Raw genomic sequence first — 15,100 nt, 5'->3', positions numbered from 1 at the left:
GCAAGGGCATGCAGCATTGAAATCCTTCTTCCTTGACATTTGATTGGCATGGACAATGGGACAAACAAAGAAATGGACAAACAAACACATAATAAATGTGTCATGAGTCAGCTGCAGAAGAGCACCATTTGAGCGATGGATGGGTTAAGGGCCTTGCTTGATGATGAAATGATGGTTTTCCAATGGTTGAAGTAATAAAACATGCTTTCAGCAACTGAAATAAAAAGCATCCTCTTGTTTTACCTAAATGATACTTACCTGTGCTACTACCACCTTGCTTGGACACTATAGAGGCAAAAATAGAAAGGTATAATGGGCATACCCTTTGCTGAAAGTTTCACTCGGCATATTTCCAAAAGGTAAAATCAAATGGTTAATCGCTGGTCCTATGTGACAATATTTCTGTTGAGCAGTTTAAGCAGTGTCAACAATAGATTGTTAATCATTATCACTGAGCTGCCTGGGTGTGTATCTTACATGTCCTCTCAGTGCCCAGAAGATCCTCGCTCTCCGATTCATCTGGATAGATTGCAGTGACAGACACATCATAGGGCGTGTCTGGCTCCAAGTTCTCCAATACGTGGGATAACTCATCATTGTTCAGAATGGCCTGATGAGGAAAACACAAACACAGCATGAAGAAAAGCGCTTGGCTAAAATTTTAGCCAGTGCAAACCAAACAAGCAGCGCTGGACCCATATTTTAGTTTTTAGAACTGGATTGGTGCACGAGTCTGTTTTCTAGATGTTCTCACTACTTCCTCTGGAGGTGTTTTTCAAAGCAAAGCCAAAGCACTTTCTGTGAGACCCATTAGAAATGTAAACATCTTGGAAAGCTGATTTTCCCTTACGTATTGGAAGTTGGAATCTCCCTTCTTAGTCCAGCCAATGCGGTACAGAGCCACATCAGGGGCTCCGTGCTCCCAGGTCGCTCTAAAGCTGGTCTGGGTAACTTCTGAGAATTGCAGGTTCTTGGGAGCAGGAACCACATCTACAGAATGAAATGGGGTGGGGGGGTACGTGTTAGCTCACTTTCATAAAGAAGATTGCAAACAGGGCCAATGAAAATGTCAAATTACTAACAACTTCTGTAATTCTTACCGGTGATTCCCTCTCCCAACATGGTCTGACCGGGTCCCTCATCATAGATGGGAGTCACAGCCAGGGCATACTCAGTTTGTGAGATCAGGTTGTCCAGTACTCTGGTGGTCACACTTCCTTCCACTTCCAGCTGTAGAAAAAAAACACTCCTATTAAAGATCATTACATAAAATCTGCATTACAAACATATAAAGCTCTGCAAAGAACTTCACATGTTTTTCTCCTCAGCCGTATTTTCCCAAGACTCAAGAAATGCTCATTCTGTTCACAGCACGGGTTTCCTGGAACACTGGTGAAAGCAGGAATTTGCTGCTAATAAGGCTAGTAGGAAACTTGACTTGAAGGTATAAAAACGGCTTGTTTCCAGAGGAATATGGGAACAAACAAGAATCACAACAAACAACAAAAAAACAGCAAGATTTTGACAAAACACCTGGATTAATTCAATGAACCATCCCACTGGTTTTACTGCTCTTGATCCCATAAAGTTTTATTGGGTCAATTTCATGAAATTGCAATTAAGGGATTTGTTCTCAAAACTCATTAGCTTGAACAGTTCCATATGTCCGTCAGCTCTTCCACCAAGTCTCCAAAAGACACCGTATTAGTCTTGCTTGATCATAAAACCATTCAAAAACTCTTCACCTGAAATGAGTATGGAAATATATTTCCACCCTGCTGCCTATTGGGCTCTATCATAAGGTTGAACATGACATTCTGCTTCTTTCAGGGCAGTAAGCTCCCTCTTCCCACACACTACATTTCTGACATTCACAACTTGGCACCGTAAGTGACTTTCACATGTGTGTTTCCATCAAAAGAGCTTTAAGGATCCCCTCAACCTGATTTATGGCAAAGGAAGTAGCAAAAGTGAACCACAAAGTTCGCTGCTGTAGCCCAAGAACTCCCAAAAGGGGACATGCAACCATTAAGTATTCGTCCAACCCCCGGTAACAAAACCTCACATTAATCCCTGCAAAGCTGTGTTCTATGAGTTTCATAACCTTTTCATAGGACTCCAAAACTTTCCCCAATGTCCAGCCAGCCTGCTGTAGTTTCCATTATGAGGTCTCAGCCAATATATTGAGTGATCCGTCAAAAATATTGATATCAATTTATCACCATCAAATCTAATGGCTCAAACAGACTGCAGCCACTGAAAGTTTTGAAGGCAAAACATCAGTGTTTGGTACTTATTAAAAACAAAGGCTGATGACGTTTTGTTTTGAACCAAACTCACTTCTTTAGGGTCTCCATCCTCAGGCTTGTAGGTGACGAGGTACTTGCGAACGGGACCAGGAGCAGCATCCCAAATGAGCTTCATGGTGCTGTGGGTGATGTCACGGACTGTCAGCTCGCCTGCAGGAGGCAAGGGCACTAAAACAGGGAGAGGTAAGTGTCAGTTTCAGAACTGGGTTATTGCTAAGAATTAATGAACTCACTCATTGTTAACAACAAAGAGCAATTTATCTGCTTTATGAAATATGAGTTTATTGAAATCTAATTGTGATCAATCCACTACATACGTGTGACTCCCTGCTTGGTCAGAGGTTCACTCGCTGACTCTCCATACAGGGCGAAAAGAGAGAGTGAGTAGGCTGTGTTAGGGAGTAACTTCACCAGCTGGACATCAGCTGTATCCCCGCCAACTCTGACCTGAAAGGGGACCAGACCAAATAAACAACAGGAGGTCAGAGAAGAAGGAGATGACAGGGACTCCTTAGTGACATTTGGTTAAGAACAGTGGGAGAAATATTTTGGTTGCAGCACATCTGCTGATTCCGGTTTTTGACCCACTGGGTTTGACACTTCATAAACAAATGATGATGTTCCCTTGGTAGACTGAAGTTATGGTTCACCCCCCCGTTTGTGACTAACAATGATTCTCTGTGTTTTCCCTTTTGCCTTGTGTGCTGAATGGTTGGGCACACACTGGCGGCTTTGTAAACTGTCATTTCAAGTGTGAGATCTGAATTTTGTCAAAAACTGTTGACAGTGTGCTGAAGTGTTTGGCCACTTGTGGTGTTGGGCAATGTTTATTTTTGCATATAAATGCATGTAATCATTGACTGTGTCCACCCATAAACACATGAACATGTGGTCAGTTGTTCCTTGTTCAAATCTGACGAAAACCTCCAGTGATTGACACGGGACTGTTAACACAGTCGCCCTGTTTGTTTCCAGAGAATGTACTCTTACCTCCTGCTCGAGGGTGGGCTGAGTGGCATTGATGGCGCTGTAGAGCAGCATGTAGCCTGTCGCACCTTGCACCTTCTCCCATCTCACACGCATGGTAGTGGTCTGTTCATCATAAATGTCCATGTTCCTCACAGCAGTCAGGGGCACTAGATAGCAACACACAGTGCTGTTAAAGGCAAGCTACCAATTACACAACATTTCAATGTTTCTTTGAATGATAAAAAGATGCTCTCTTTGTTTGCCTTTCATGTGGAACAAACGAAACAGGTGCTGTTTTTTAAAAACTTTTATTGATACATAAAAACACTGGTAAATATTTGCTGCTCTGGAGCTCATCAATTCATTGTAAATTAACAACATCTCAAAAGATATAAAGAAAGAAATCAAATTTACAATGAAGCCAAGTGTTGGCATGTAAGTTGCCTTTGAATTTTGTATCATATTAAGACTTGTTAATACTATCTCTCTGTAGCCACAGGGTATACTTAGATTGCCTTTGATAATTTGGTAAATTGAGACCACAAAGGAAGCCCAGTCAGTGGGAAAATTGGCATCCTGCTACTGAGAGGCTCTGTGATGGAGAGGCTGCTTTTCATCAAAGTAAAGGCTAGAGGTTAATGATTGTTCTAGAGCCTGCTTAGATCTAAACTTTTTTTCTCTTTGACAACCTCATTTATCTGCGTGTCCTCATTGTAAAACTCTCTTTGATTTAACCTATTTACAGTTTCAGTTACTTTCGCAGTCAGTGATCAAAGCCAAATAGCGTAGCTCGGGTATTTTCTAAGGTTTACTCTTCCAATTTAAACTTTTACCATATTTGGATTTTTAAAAGTTTACTAATTTATTTCATTTTGAACGATATGGGCCTGCAGCTAAGAGGTAATGCCATAAAGGGAAGACATACATGTGGTCTCAGTTCCATCCAGAGGCTCGCTGCTCTCCTCTCCCACCACTGAGTAGACGTTGACCAGGTACTTTGTCAGAGGGTTGAGGCCCTGGAGAACAACTGTGGTCTCGGTCCCATCGACAAACATCTAATGCAGAGGGGGAAAGTTAGAATATTGACAAGAAAAGAGTTATCTGTGAGTAGGTTTTGGCACAAAGCTTTTATTGGATGAAATTGAATGCTTTGTATTTACTTCCTGCCAACAAAAAGCAACCAATTTAGAAGCATAACAACCAAAAGCTCTTTCTGTCGACAAATCTGACTTCAGTATTTTCCAATTAAAGTTTAAAGTTTTCCAATTAAAAGCAAAAATCCCTCTGACAAACTCAGCATGTGTTTCAATTCTGGATCAATAAACAATAATAAAAGGCCTCCCCTATGTTCACTATTAAACAAATCCATGGGAGCGCGACAAAAACAAACATCTTTTTTTATGTAATTACATTCAGACACCAGAAATGCATCTAATCCACACATTGTGGAGCCAAAACTCTGCTTGCCAACAGAGCTATCATAGAGTCATTATTTGCTTTCTAATCCTCTAAACTGAGAGCAGTGTGTTTTTGTTTCCTCCCCCTGTGTGAGATTGTAATGTAATTAGACACCTAAACAACCAAGAGGCCAAAACAAACAGGAGGCTGGAAATAGAAGCTTGAGTGGAGTTTCCCCATTACTTGCAAAAACAGAAAGTCAGGTCATATTATAGCCAAGCAAAACTTCAACATCCACACAGGGAGATGCCCTGTGTTTTCTACAACTTCATCAAAGACTGAACAAGTAGCAGGAAACACAATAAGTGGTGCATTATTGGATGAGGGTAGGTAATACCTGTAGTGGGGTTCCTGATTCAGTCATGTACTCCACACGGTACTTTTCCACTGGGCCTTCAGGGGCGATCCAGGTGGCTCTGAAGGACTGGTGAGTCACCTCTGATGTAATCAGGTTGGTGGGAGCATCGGGTGCACCTCCTGTTCAGAAGTTAAAAAGACAGACCTCAAGTATGGGCCTCACATTGCACATTTAACACTGTCATTAAAAAAAGGTTTGCCATTACTTTCTGCCTTTAATGCTAAAGCTGGTCATCACGTATTAGTATGAATTATATGGGGACACGAGTTGGAAATTAGCAATAGCTATATACTCTTTATGCAGCACATCAGTTTTATGCTTTGTATTGAAATTATGTTAAATTGCATAGTCCCTATTAAATAAATAAATTCAAATATCAGAAACAAACATCATGATTCTTTGGTTACTTGATATTCATTGAAGCTGGTAAAAAAAACAGGACAAGGCAACAAAGGTCGTTTACTAACATGTCTGTACAAACTAAAAAACACGTCGCAGTACTTATTAAAACTCTAAAGCCACTTCCTCTTCTCTCTGAGGAGTTCCCCTACAATATCCGATAGCAGCTCTTTAATTTGATTTAGGAAAAGATGATTTCCCTCTCCACGGACGTTGGAAGAATATAAGGTTGAAGATGAAAATAAAAGATCTGCATGAATGTGTTCCACAGAATCCATATTCAGTATGATTACACTCCTCATTATTTGTCTTTAACAAACATTCTTAAGTACCTGGGCCCTTGACACTGTTACAGAGGTTTTCAGTAAGGCCGTCAACGATGTCCAACAGGAAGGAGAAGTCAGCCACGTTGTACATGTGGATAGTATCCGGATCACTAGCAATGGACCTCAACTCGTTCTCATCAGCGTTCTTCACACCTACAAGAGGACATTATTCATTTAGAATTTCATATGTATTAAAAATATGTATTCATATGTATTAAAAATCACAAATTAGTTGATGTTAGCTCACCGATTGCATAGAGCTCAATGCCCTGATCACGCAACGCCTGAGAGTTGATGTTGACATCGTCCTGGGATTTGCCATCAGTGATCAACACACCAATCTTTCTAGCGCTGGGTCGCATCCCCACATTCTCTTTGAAATTGTTCTGGAGGAGGTAGTTCAAAGCCAGACCTGCAAATATGACATTATAAACACAAAAGAAATGCTACTACTGTGCTTTAAGAAAATGTGTCTACAAGCAAAAAATGTAACAGATTGAGTAAAGTACCAGTCAGGGTGTTTCCTCCTTTGTATGGCAGGTTACCAACAGCTTCCAGGAGAGAATCCCGAGTTGCATGAGCATCTAAGTGCCATTCAGTTTTTGGGTCTCCACTGTACTGAGCAAGACCTATAGACAAAAATAAAAACCTTTGTTATACCAATGCAGTTTCTTTCCTTTTAACTGTTTTACTTGTTTACAAATAACAAATTATGAGTTGACTCTACTTTGACATATTTCTGTTAGACTTACCAATTTGGACCCTGTTGGGCCCAATGTCAAAGACTCCCACCATACGGGCAATGAAGGAGCGAATGGTCTTGAAGTTGAGACGTCCAATACTCCAGGACCCGTCCACCAGCAGCACAATGTCAGCCTGTGCAGTGGTCTTACACTGTACATCTGTGAGGGCAACATTTCAGAATCTTAATTCGATGAAGTAGACCATTTGAAATGAAATATACATGTTTAAAAAATGAAAAGGTCCAACTCTCATGTACAAAAACTGTTGTGTGTGGTGGATTGTAATGATGAAAGAGGTACTCAAAGAAGTACATGTAGGAGAGGAAAATGAAAGAAAAGGACAAGAATTATATGACATAAAATTTCATTATAGGGTTAGAATCAAACATCATCCACAGTTATAAAAAAAAAAGAACATACTACAAAGCATATAGTAAAACATTAATTTTTTTATTAGAGTTGTTTTTCCCAGCTGTTGTAATGATCATCCTCCTCCGTCTGGCATGTCGAGGCAGTATTTCTGTCAGTTGTTCCGTTTTGGATCCATGAGTCTCAGGGGCAAATCAGGAGAGCACGCCCTTAATGGCCTGTGACATATCAAAGGCCTCAGTTGGGGAGATAACTGTGCTCTCCAGAGATGCAAGGTAATTTTCAAATCCTGTGTGATCCTCAGCACCTGAAAGAGGGCTGCAGATGTGCACTGGAGAAAGGCAGCTGTTACACTAACTGCTACCGTCTGCAACTGAAAACAGGTTAGCATATTTGATTTACAGGTTGTTTGCATTCGGAAAAAAATCTTTGACCCCGCCCCCCTTGAAAGACAGCCAGCTGGTAACCTTTTCACTCCTGCTCCCAGACGGGGGGGATTATAAAGAAAGTCTGCAGAGGTACCCAGAGGTAAAAATCCACAAAATAAGAACGCATAACATCTGAAACTCAAAAAATGTATTTGGGAAAAAATGTAATAAATGTATGCTCTCCTGTAATTTAAGATCATTCTTAGTAAACTAGGACAAGAAATAAAAGATACTTTTTTTCTGTGTGCCACAAAAATAACTCTGTCCTTTCAGAGGCTTGTTGAAAACTGGACTGTAGCCAGTAAGGGAGAGTAAGACTCTCTCACCTCTTCTCTTTTATCTTCTGAAGCTGCTGAATCTGCCTCCTTATTAGGACCAGACCTGCAGCTGAGTGGTCAAGCTGACCTTTACAGTTCCTTCCAGCAAACACAACGTTTTTTCCTTTTCTCACACCTCTCTGCCTGCCGCGCTCTGACTCACAGAGTAGTAAAAACATTGTAGAACTGCAAACACATTATACGTGTATGGCTTGAATCTACACTGGCTGTACTTTGAGTGGAAATAAAAACGCGGAAGCCCGAAGTGACACAATGAAGAAAGCGAGAAAAGGGCAGACAGCTGAAATAGCAATTACATCTGTTATTTTGTGAGACAATTAGCTTTGAGGAAAGGCATTTAGATAAACTTCTGCAGCTTTTTTTTATGAGGCATGAGTTTACATTGTATATTCCTTGGAACAAATTTACAATGTGACACCGTCTCAATGTTTGACTGCTGCTTTCCAGAGTCATAACAAGACTGGAGACGTTGCCTTAACATTGATTATAGCCAGACAAAGTTATGACTAAAACCATTTCATTTGTTGATCTTTGAGTTAATTTTAGCATACATGTTTTCTCTGTTTTACCTTTGATTATTTTGTACTCTTTTATTATAAATGTAGAGTATTTTTAGTAGAATATTGGATAACATTACCTGTCGGCACATAAGGTGGAGGATCAGGTGCATCAGAGAGAGTGGTTTTCTCCTCTCCAGCCAATGGCATACTCTCTCCTCCTTCAAACATACCAAACACACTCACGCTGTATTTGGTAGCAGCTCTGTGGACCCAAAAAACAAACCATTTTCAGATTATAATTTTTTTGGTAGGACATACTGGATATGGAAGTATCAGTCGGATGAAGACACACCTCAGCTCCTCGAGCACAACAGTGTTGTCATAGGGACCAACCAGAAGTTCTCCCGCATCCCTGTCCTGCCCAACTGGGTGGAAAGTGACTTTGTATCCCTTAACATCACCAGGGGCATGGTCCCAGGTCACACGGAAACTGGTCCTTGCAGGCTCTGAAGTCTGAAGGTTCCTGGGACCTTTGTAAGGGGTCACTGGGGAGATGAAAGAAAAGCACTGATTGTGATTGGATTAACAAAACATGTTATATAAAATTACAATAAACAATAACACTAGTTAGCTGTAATATGGCTTTAGTTATTTGGAGTGGGATGATTATGATTGGGATGTGGTTTAGTCTGTAATGGACAAATAAACCTTTTCTAAACTTGGCAACAGAAAGAGCAACATTTGTGGTGTGATGCACGATAGACCAACGTACGTGTTGTTCCTTCTCCTTGCCTTGCTTTGCCTTCTCCAGTGCGGTAGACTGGCAAAACGGTGATGTCATAAGTGGTGAGGGGGGTGAGGCGTCTGAGTACGGTGGAGGTTGTGCCACCAGCTACCTTGGTGGCCAGCTGCCGCCCTCCTGCCTTTGGTTTGTAGGTAACACGGTAGTTGACTACATTTCCAGGTGCTGGTTGCCACGTCACCTTCATGCTCTTCTCGGTCTCTTCAGAGACAACAATTATTCTTCCCGCTGCCGATACTGCAAGAAAGGTAAGAGAAAAAAAAACAATGATTAAAAGAGGAGAGCTGATGACTGAATGTCTGAGGGAAATGTAGGCTTTGGACCATGTTCAGGCTGGAATTTGCAGTAATGTGTGCTTAGACGCCTTGGTTTCCAATATACCTTAGGAAATATAAGCAGCATAGTTTTCCTGCTGGTAAGTCAACTAAACAATTGCACGCTTGGCTACCTCAAAGTCTCTCATCGGATATCTGCTTAGTTTCCACATGCGTGTGGACACAAACCTACCTAAATATTTCACATTTGCAGCAGGTATACATGAAGCAGGCCCGGATTTCAAATGATTGATCATGTTTACCTGGAGGGTTTGGGCGCCAGGTTTGAAAGTCTGAAGTCTTTTGAGTTTGAGCAAAGCCACAGTTCTTGTTTTTCCATTAAGCCTCAATAGCATGTTTTTTTTTTTTTTTTTTTTCAGAACAGGAAGGGCAAGTGAGAATTTTCAGATGCTTCAAAACGAGCAGAGGAAAATATTCAGAAATGCTCTTCTTCAGAGGGAGAGCTTTTATGAACGGAAAAAAATCAGTGCATCCAAGTTTGCCTTGTGTGGCTCAGCCCAAAGAGACCTGAAGACTGAAGAGTGCATGCAAAGGGAACAAGCGATAGTAGGAGCAAAGTGAATGACAAAAGTGAACGTTTAAGACTACAAAGCTGCCTCATGGTTGTGCTTGAAGTGCATGTATGCTGCCTCTCTGGCTTGCCAGAATCAATAAACACTAATGATGGTTGGGAATATATTTCCATGGGCACATTCCATTTCGCTAACTGGTGGACAAATTCCCTCCCAACTGGTACAAGTTTCCACTCAATGTGCTTTTCTCATCTGAGCATTAGTGTAGTCCAACAAAGGGGAGGCCAGCTTCTATCTGTCCTGCATCTCCCATGAAAACCCAGTGCAGGTGTGCTGGACATTACATCACCTTTGTACATGCACATAACACGCACATTCTTACAGATGTGCACGCTAAGACTCTATATTCTCGATGGCTCAGGCGGATGCCAACGGCGGTGACGCTATCTCGTAGCTCAACAGAACAAACGGAAAAGTAAGCGACGCTGACAGATCTCCAATTTCTACATAACCAAAAATGGTTCTTACAGCTAAAATGTGTTCCTGGATCCTTCTCCAGCCTGCGTCACTGGACCATATTTATAAGTGATGATCTCCTAAATTTTTCTCCAACTTAACAGGCAAATTAAACTTTAGGGCCTCAGACGTGTTTATAACAGGAACGTCTTGACCCACATTCTTGGCATTACAAGGGATTTTCTTAAGAGCAACACAAACTAAAACGTGCAGTGTCCCTTAGTGGTCATAGAAAATTAGAATCAAATGTATGGCTTTTGAGCCAAACGTACAGGATTTGCGAGAGTGTGTTTGGAAGAAGTGTTAAAAGCAGCTTAAGTATCTTACCATCTGTGGTTTCCTCTCCAACCAGTGGCTGACCCTCTCCATGGCCGTAGACAGCAAACACAGAGACCTGATAAAGTGTCTCTGGGGTGAGACCGTCCAAAACTGTTGCCGTGGTGTCTCCAGGGATTGTCTTCTCCCCCTCTTCGTTAGAATACAGAGACTTCCACTTGATCCGGTACTGACGAACGTTACCTGGCGCCGCAGACCACGTCGCGGAGAAGCTGCTCTCTGTGACATCACTTGTCACCAAGTCTCTAGGTGAACCAAGCTCTGTGGATTAATACAAATGAACAAAGGTTTAAACAAATGTTAAAGTATAACATTAGTGTGTAAACAATGGAAATGGATACAGAAAATAAGTAGCACTGCAGGTTCACTGTTGTTTACATAAATCATTTTCCCAGATTGTCTTTGTTTAGATTTGCTCTGATGCATAATAATTGGACTAAGATGTGTTAGTAATGAGGTACCAACATGTTTTGCCCAGATTGTGTTGAGGCTAACGTATCTAAATGGAGGTTTAGGTAAGTGAGCAAGGCAAAAAAGGATAACACAAAGAAACCAAAGATTTACATCTCCAACATTCACTTATATGTCTCTGTTTTAACTCTTCATAAACTTTTCTACCAACCGCATTTTCTCCCTGCATAATAAGACTGTTGGAAAATTTTCTGCAAAACTAATCATAAATCACATATCCTCAGTCCCTCTCTCTCGGCAGCACTCTAATTTTCCATAGAAACCGACGAAACCTGATCCACAAAACTGCGTTTTCTACAATTGCAGATGTTGCGCTCCCCCTCTCCCTCTCCCTTCTCCCTCCGTCCTACACTTTTCCCAAGAGACCAGCTGAAAGGAGAAAGGGAAAGAAATACAGTGGAGGGAATTTGTGGTGGTGTTTCAGGACCGGCAGCCAGCACATGCTTGGCTGAAAGGCGTGCCTATGGAGTGATGGACTCTCATCACTCCGGTCTGGCTGCCATTAAGAGGATGCAACGCACCAGGACAAGCTGCCTCATAGAGCCTCCCACACAACCTCCACGATCCTGATCCTTATTCAAGCCCCTAAGCCCCTGCATGCCAGCACCTAATGGCAAAATAATTACAGGGGGAAAAGTGCAGCCGGGTGGTCTATTTCAAACTTTCTTCTTTAAACTTCCGCAGATGTATGACAAATATACCAAAAGTCCAAATCATGATAATTCTGAAAATGTAAATCAACCAGAGACAAACCTCCAGTCACTGCATCTATGTATACTGACTGATGAGTTCATCTAAGCATTCATCTCTTTAACTGATCTGAACAGGAATAACAGCAGCAGCCACCAAGCATAGAGAAACAACACCTTGAGAGCAGAGGCATGATGTGAAGAGTAATGACCACAAGCACTGACTAATGAAGAGTTCCAGATTTTGGAGGATCATTAAAGCAGTGTGGGCCGCTTATAAAAACCCAAATCATTCCATCAAAGAGGCTATCTTTGCCAAGAGCAGAGGATAACCTTGACTGACTTTTCCGGCTGTGTGTGAACCAAGGACGAAAGGATCACAAGATAATGACTTCTGCAGACAGTGGCTCGCTTTTCATCAGTACTTGCAGACAGACTAAAGAGAAGAGGCGACTCAAAGAAGCAATGCACATATGCATGAAACACATGGTCTGCAGGCCGAGCGAAAACTTCTGTTTTTGTGTTACATAAACTCAAAATGGTTAATATCTTGCTACATGGCTGCAACAGTTATCATTATCAACAAAGAGATGTATAAAAGTTAACCTTCATCATTTGTTGCTCATGAAAACATTCAGGATTTACTCTTCAACTCAAAAACTTCTCCCCACCCTTCAAGCAGAAGTGTACTCTAAAATCGAAAAAGACCAGATCACAAGTTCACAGCCTCACCCTTTTCTCCAGAAAGCCACATGTGACATAACTGAAGATCATCTGGGAGATTTGCTCCAGGGCATGTGCTGGCATAACCTTCACATATGCAGCCAAAGATGTCTAAGTTTGAAAATACAAAAGGCTACACCTATTAGAAAAAAATGCCTGAAGGGGGTAGAAATGCTCATAAAAACACTACAAGCTTGTGCAGAGAAAATAACCGTAATGATTTTTCTACAGCTGTAGGATTCCCACTCCATTAGGCCACTGTCAATCTTGATTCAAAGCATAGGAATTGGGTGGTAGTTATTTGGATGCCAGTTTAAAAAAGCTGCAAAACTAAGTTGAAAGACTAAACTAATCTGTGATTTACAAAGTCGTGCTTTCTCTGTTAACTCCTCCAAAATGACTGCAGGAATTAAACCGTTACTACAAAGTGCCATTTCAGCACTGGCACCAGACTTTAAACTTCCTCACTTTATTGCTTTTGGTTCACTAAGGCATACATATGAGCCACACAGATGAAGCTGTCAGTGTCTTTGCGCCAAGGTTGCCTGTCTCTGTCCTTTTACCTCAAAGGACCTTCAGAGAGGAAGGGAAAAACAGCGTGGGAGTGCAACTGAAGAAGCCTAGGTAAGACTAAAGTCTTACAAAGGGATCTAGTTTACAGTAAATCAAGGTACCAAGGTACTACAATTTCAACTGGTGTCCTGCGGGCACATTAGGAAACATTTGCTGGGTCATGCAAGTAGTTAATTATTTGAGAATTTAGGACAATGGCTACTTCAGGGGTTGAATATATTGACCTCTCAGTTATGGGTGGAGTTTTTTTTATCAACCAGGCCACCCTGAAGCATTGTAGTTCACATCATCTTTAAAGTACCCTGTAAACTACTCATCTTTGAGTTCTCTCTCTCTCTCTCTCTCTCTCTCTCTCTCTCTCTCTCTCTCTGCCTCTGTCTGTCCTTGCCCCACCCGAGAGGAAGATGAACAGACAGTTCTCCCTGTGACTAGACAGACAGCTCAGACAGCTTTCAAGGTCCCGTAAGGTAACATCTTCCACATGTTGGGAGAAAACATTCTATTTTGAAGAAAATAATTTCCCTGTATTAGTTTATAATTTCCACATGTGTGATGTCCATCTAAGCATTCGCTATGACACCTTTATTTCCTCCTTCTGAGTCATTTCAGGATGTTGCATTTCTGTCCTATTCAGAAGCTTCTATATAGGCTACCAATAACTGTTAGCTACAAGGAAGGCTTTGTGCAAGCCACTCTCTTCCAGTTCTCGCCTACGTGGACTTCACAGAGAGGGTCACTCAAAGTGAGTGACACTCAAAACAATGAGATCAGTGTTGAGGCATGCTGACGTCATGACAGCTTAATGGAGCTGGTTTAACAAAGTGCTTTGTCACGGAGCTCTTTCCTGCGGGGGTGAGTGTTTGATGACAGCACAGATTTGACATGTGGAAACAAATTCGAAGACCATAACCAAGCCTTTTGGTCAGTGTAGGAAAAGAGAAAACGGGAAAAAGATGCTTTCATCAGAATGATAAAATGCATTATCCCACATGTGAACTAATCAATTCAAATGTCTTGATCTGAACAGTTCTGCTTTTAAACCTAGTGTACAGGTCTGTGTACTCTGCAATATATACCCTTGTTGAATTGTTGAATACAAACACGTCAAGCACTGATGACTTCCCTACACCCCACAGCAATCTTTTATAATTGTATAGCTTTGATGTGTCTGAGGCCTCAAACTGCTCTTAAAGATTATTCCATTTCAAGTTGAGCAATGCATGGGCACTATTAAGGACAGCCCCTGTGTTGTTTTGATCTTGGCACCATAATCGTTTTTTCAGACATTTTGTCCTTTTGTTTTCAGACATGACAAACGATCCTCATAATGCCCAGGCAAGGCATTGAACTGCAGCAAAATATTTGGTTGCTTACTCACCACTTTAATGTCAGCTAGGCTTGTCTGGTTTCATATTGAGTTTACTGGTTTCCCAGCCGTAAATGGAACTGAATGAGAGCCAGATATTCTTCCCTGTGGGATACTTAGCCCTCCCTAGGGCAAAACAGATCGGAGACTTTCTTTCCTTTGGTTTGTCGCCACAACAATCCCTTTCACAACTCTGTGCAACATCAACAGAATATCTGCCTCAACACTCCTCTACACTGTTTATTATCTGTCATCTATCGACAAAAGAGAGAAACATGGATCTATCTCTATTCCTTCAGTTATCTCATAGGTAAAGTGTAATCACTATCTTTAGCAGAATTACACTTCACATGGTAATCTATACGGTCATTCATTCCCCAATTGTCTAGTGAAAAAGCAACACAAAAAAGCAACACAATACGTTCTACATACAATATGTCTCAGACAGGCCTAGATGTAGAGGCATTAGCAGGCAGGCATATGGCTGTCCAAGTCTCTTCCAAGCCATTTCATAAGTTTCCAGGGCTTACAAGCATCCCCCACCCATTTCCATCTCACTTGCCTTCAGGGCGGCAAAGCC

General features: G+C 41.5%; 1 protein-coding gene across 3 annotated transcripts in view; it reads right to left on the bottom strand.

Moving 5' to 3' along the window:
* The window catches only part of col12a1a (collagen, type XII, alpha 1a), a 54,274-nt gene that overhangs the window by 28,754 nt on the left and 10,420 nt on the right, over nt 1-15,100 (bottom strand). For 2 of the 3 annotated variants that reach the window (XM_061062581.1, XM_061062583.1), the window contains exons 13-29: nt 10,690-10,959; nt 8,970-9,236; nt 8,550-8,742; nt 8,335-8,459; nt 6,572-6,721; nt 6,329-6,448; nt 6,067-6,231; nt 5,826-5,972; nt 5,074-5,213; nt 4,204-4,333; nt 3,300-3,445; nt 2,627-2,756; nt 2,341-2,477; nt 1,101-1,230; nt 851-990; nt 478-610; nt 259-285 (exon numbers count right to left, since the gene is read on the bottom strand). In XM_061062581.1, coding sequence (XP_060918564.1) covers nt 259-285; nt 478-610; nt 851-990; nt 1,101-1,230; nt 2,341-2,477; nt 2,627-2,756; nt 3,300-3,445; nt 4,204-4,333; nt 5,074-5,213; nt 5,826-5,972; nt 6,067-6,231; nt 6,329-6,448; nt 6,572-6,721; nt 8,335-8,459; nt 8,550-8,742; nt 8,970-9,236; nt 10,690-10,959 — 2,550 coding nt within the window. The remainder of the gene's footprint in view (nt 1-258; nt 286-477; nt 611-850; nt 991-1,100; nt 1,231-2,340; nt 2,478-2,626; nt 2,757-3,299; nt 3,446-4,203; nt 4,334-5,073; nt 5,214-5,825; nt 5,973-6,066; nt 6,232-6,328; nt 6,449-6,571; nt 6,722-8,334; nt 8,460-8,549; nt 8,743-8,969; nt 9,237-10,689; nt 10,960-15,100) is intronic. The other variant, XM_061062582.1, reaches the window with a different exon arrangement.

This window comes from Labrus mixtus, chromosome 18 (assembly GCF_963584025.1).
Source record: "Labrus mixtus chromosome 18, fLabMix1.1, whole genome shotgun sequence".
In the NCBI taxonomy this organism is placed as follows: Eukaryota; Metazoa; Chordata; class Actinopteri; order Labriformes; family Labridae; genus Labrus; species Labrus mixtus.
This window is presented reverse-complemented; position numbering and strand designations above follow the sequence as displayed.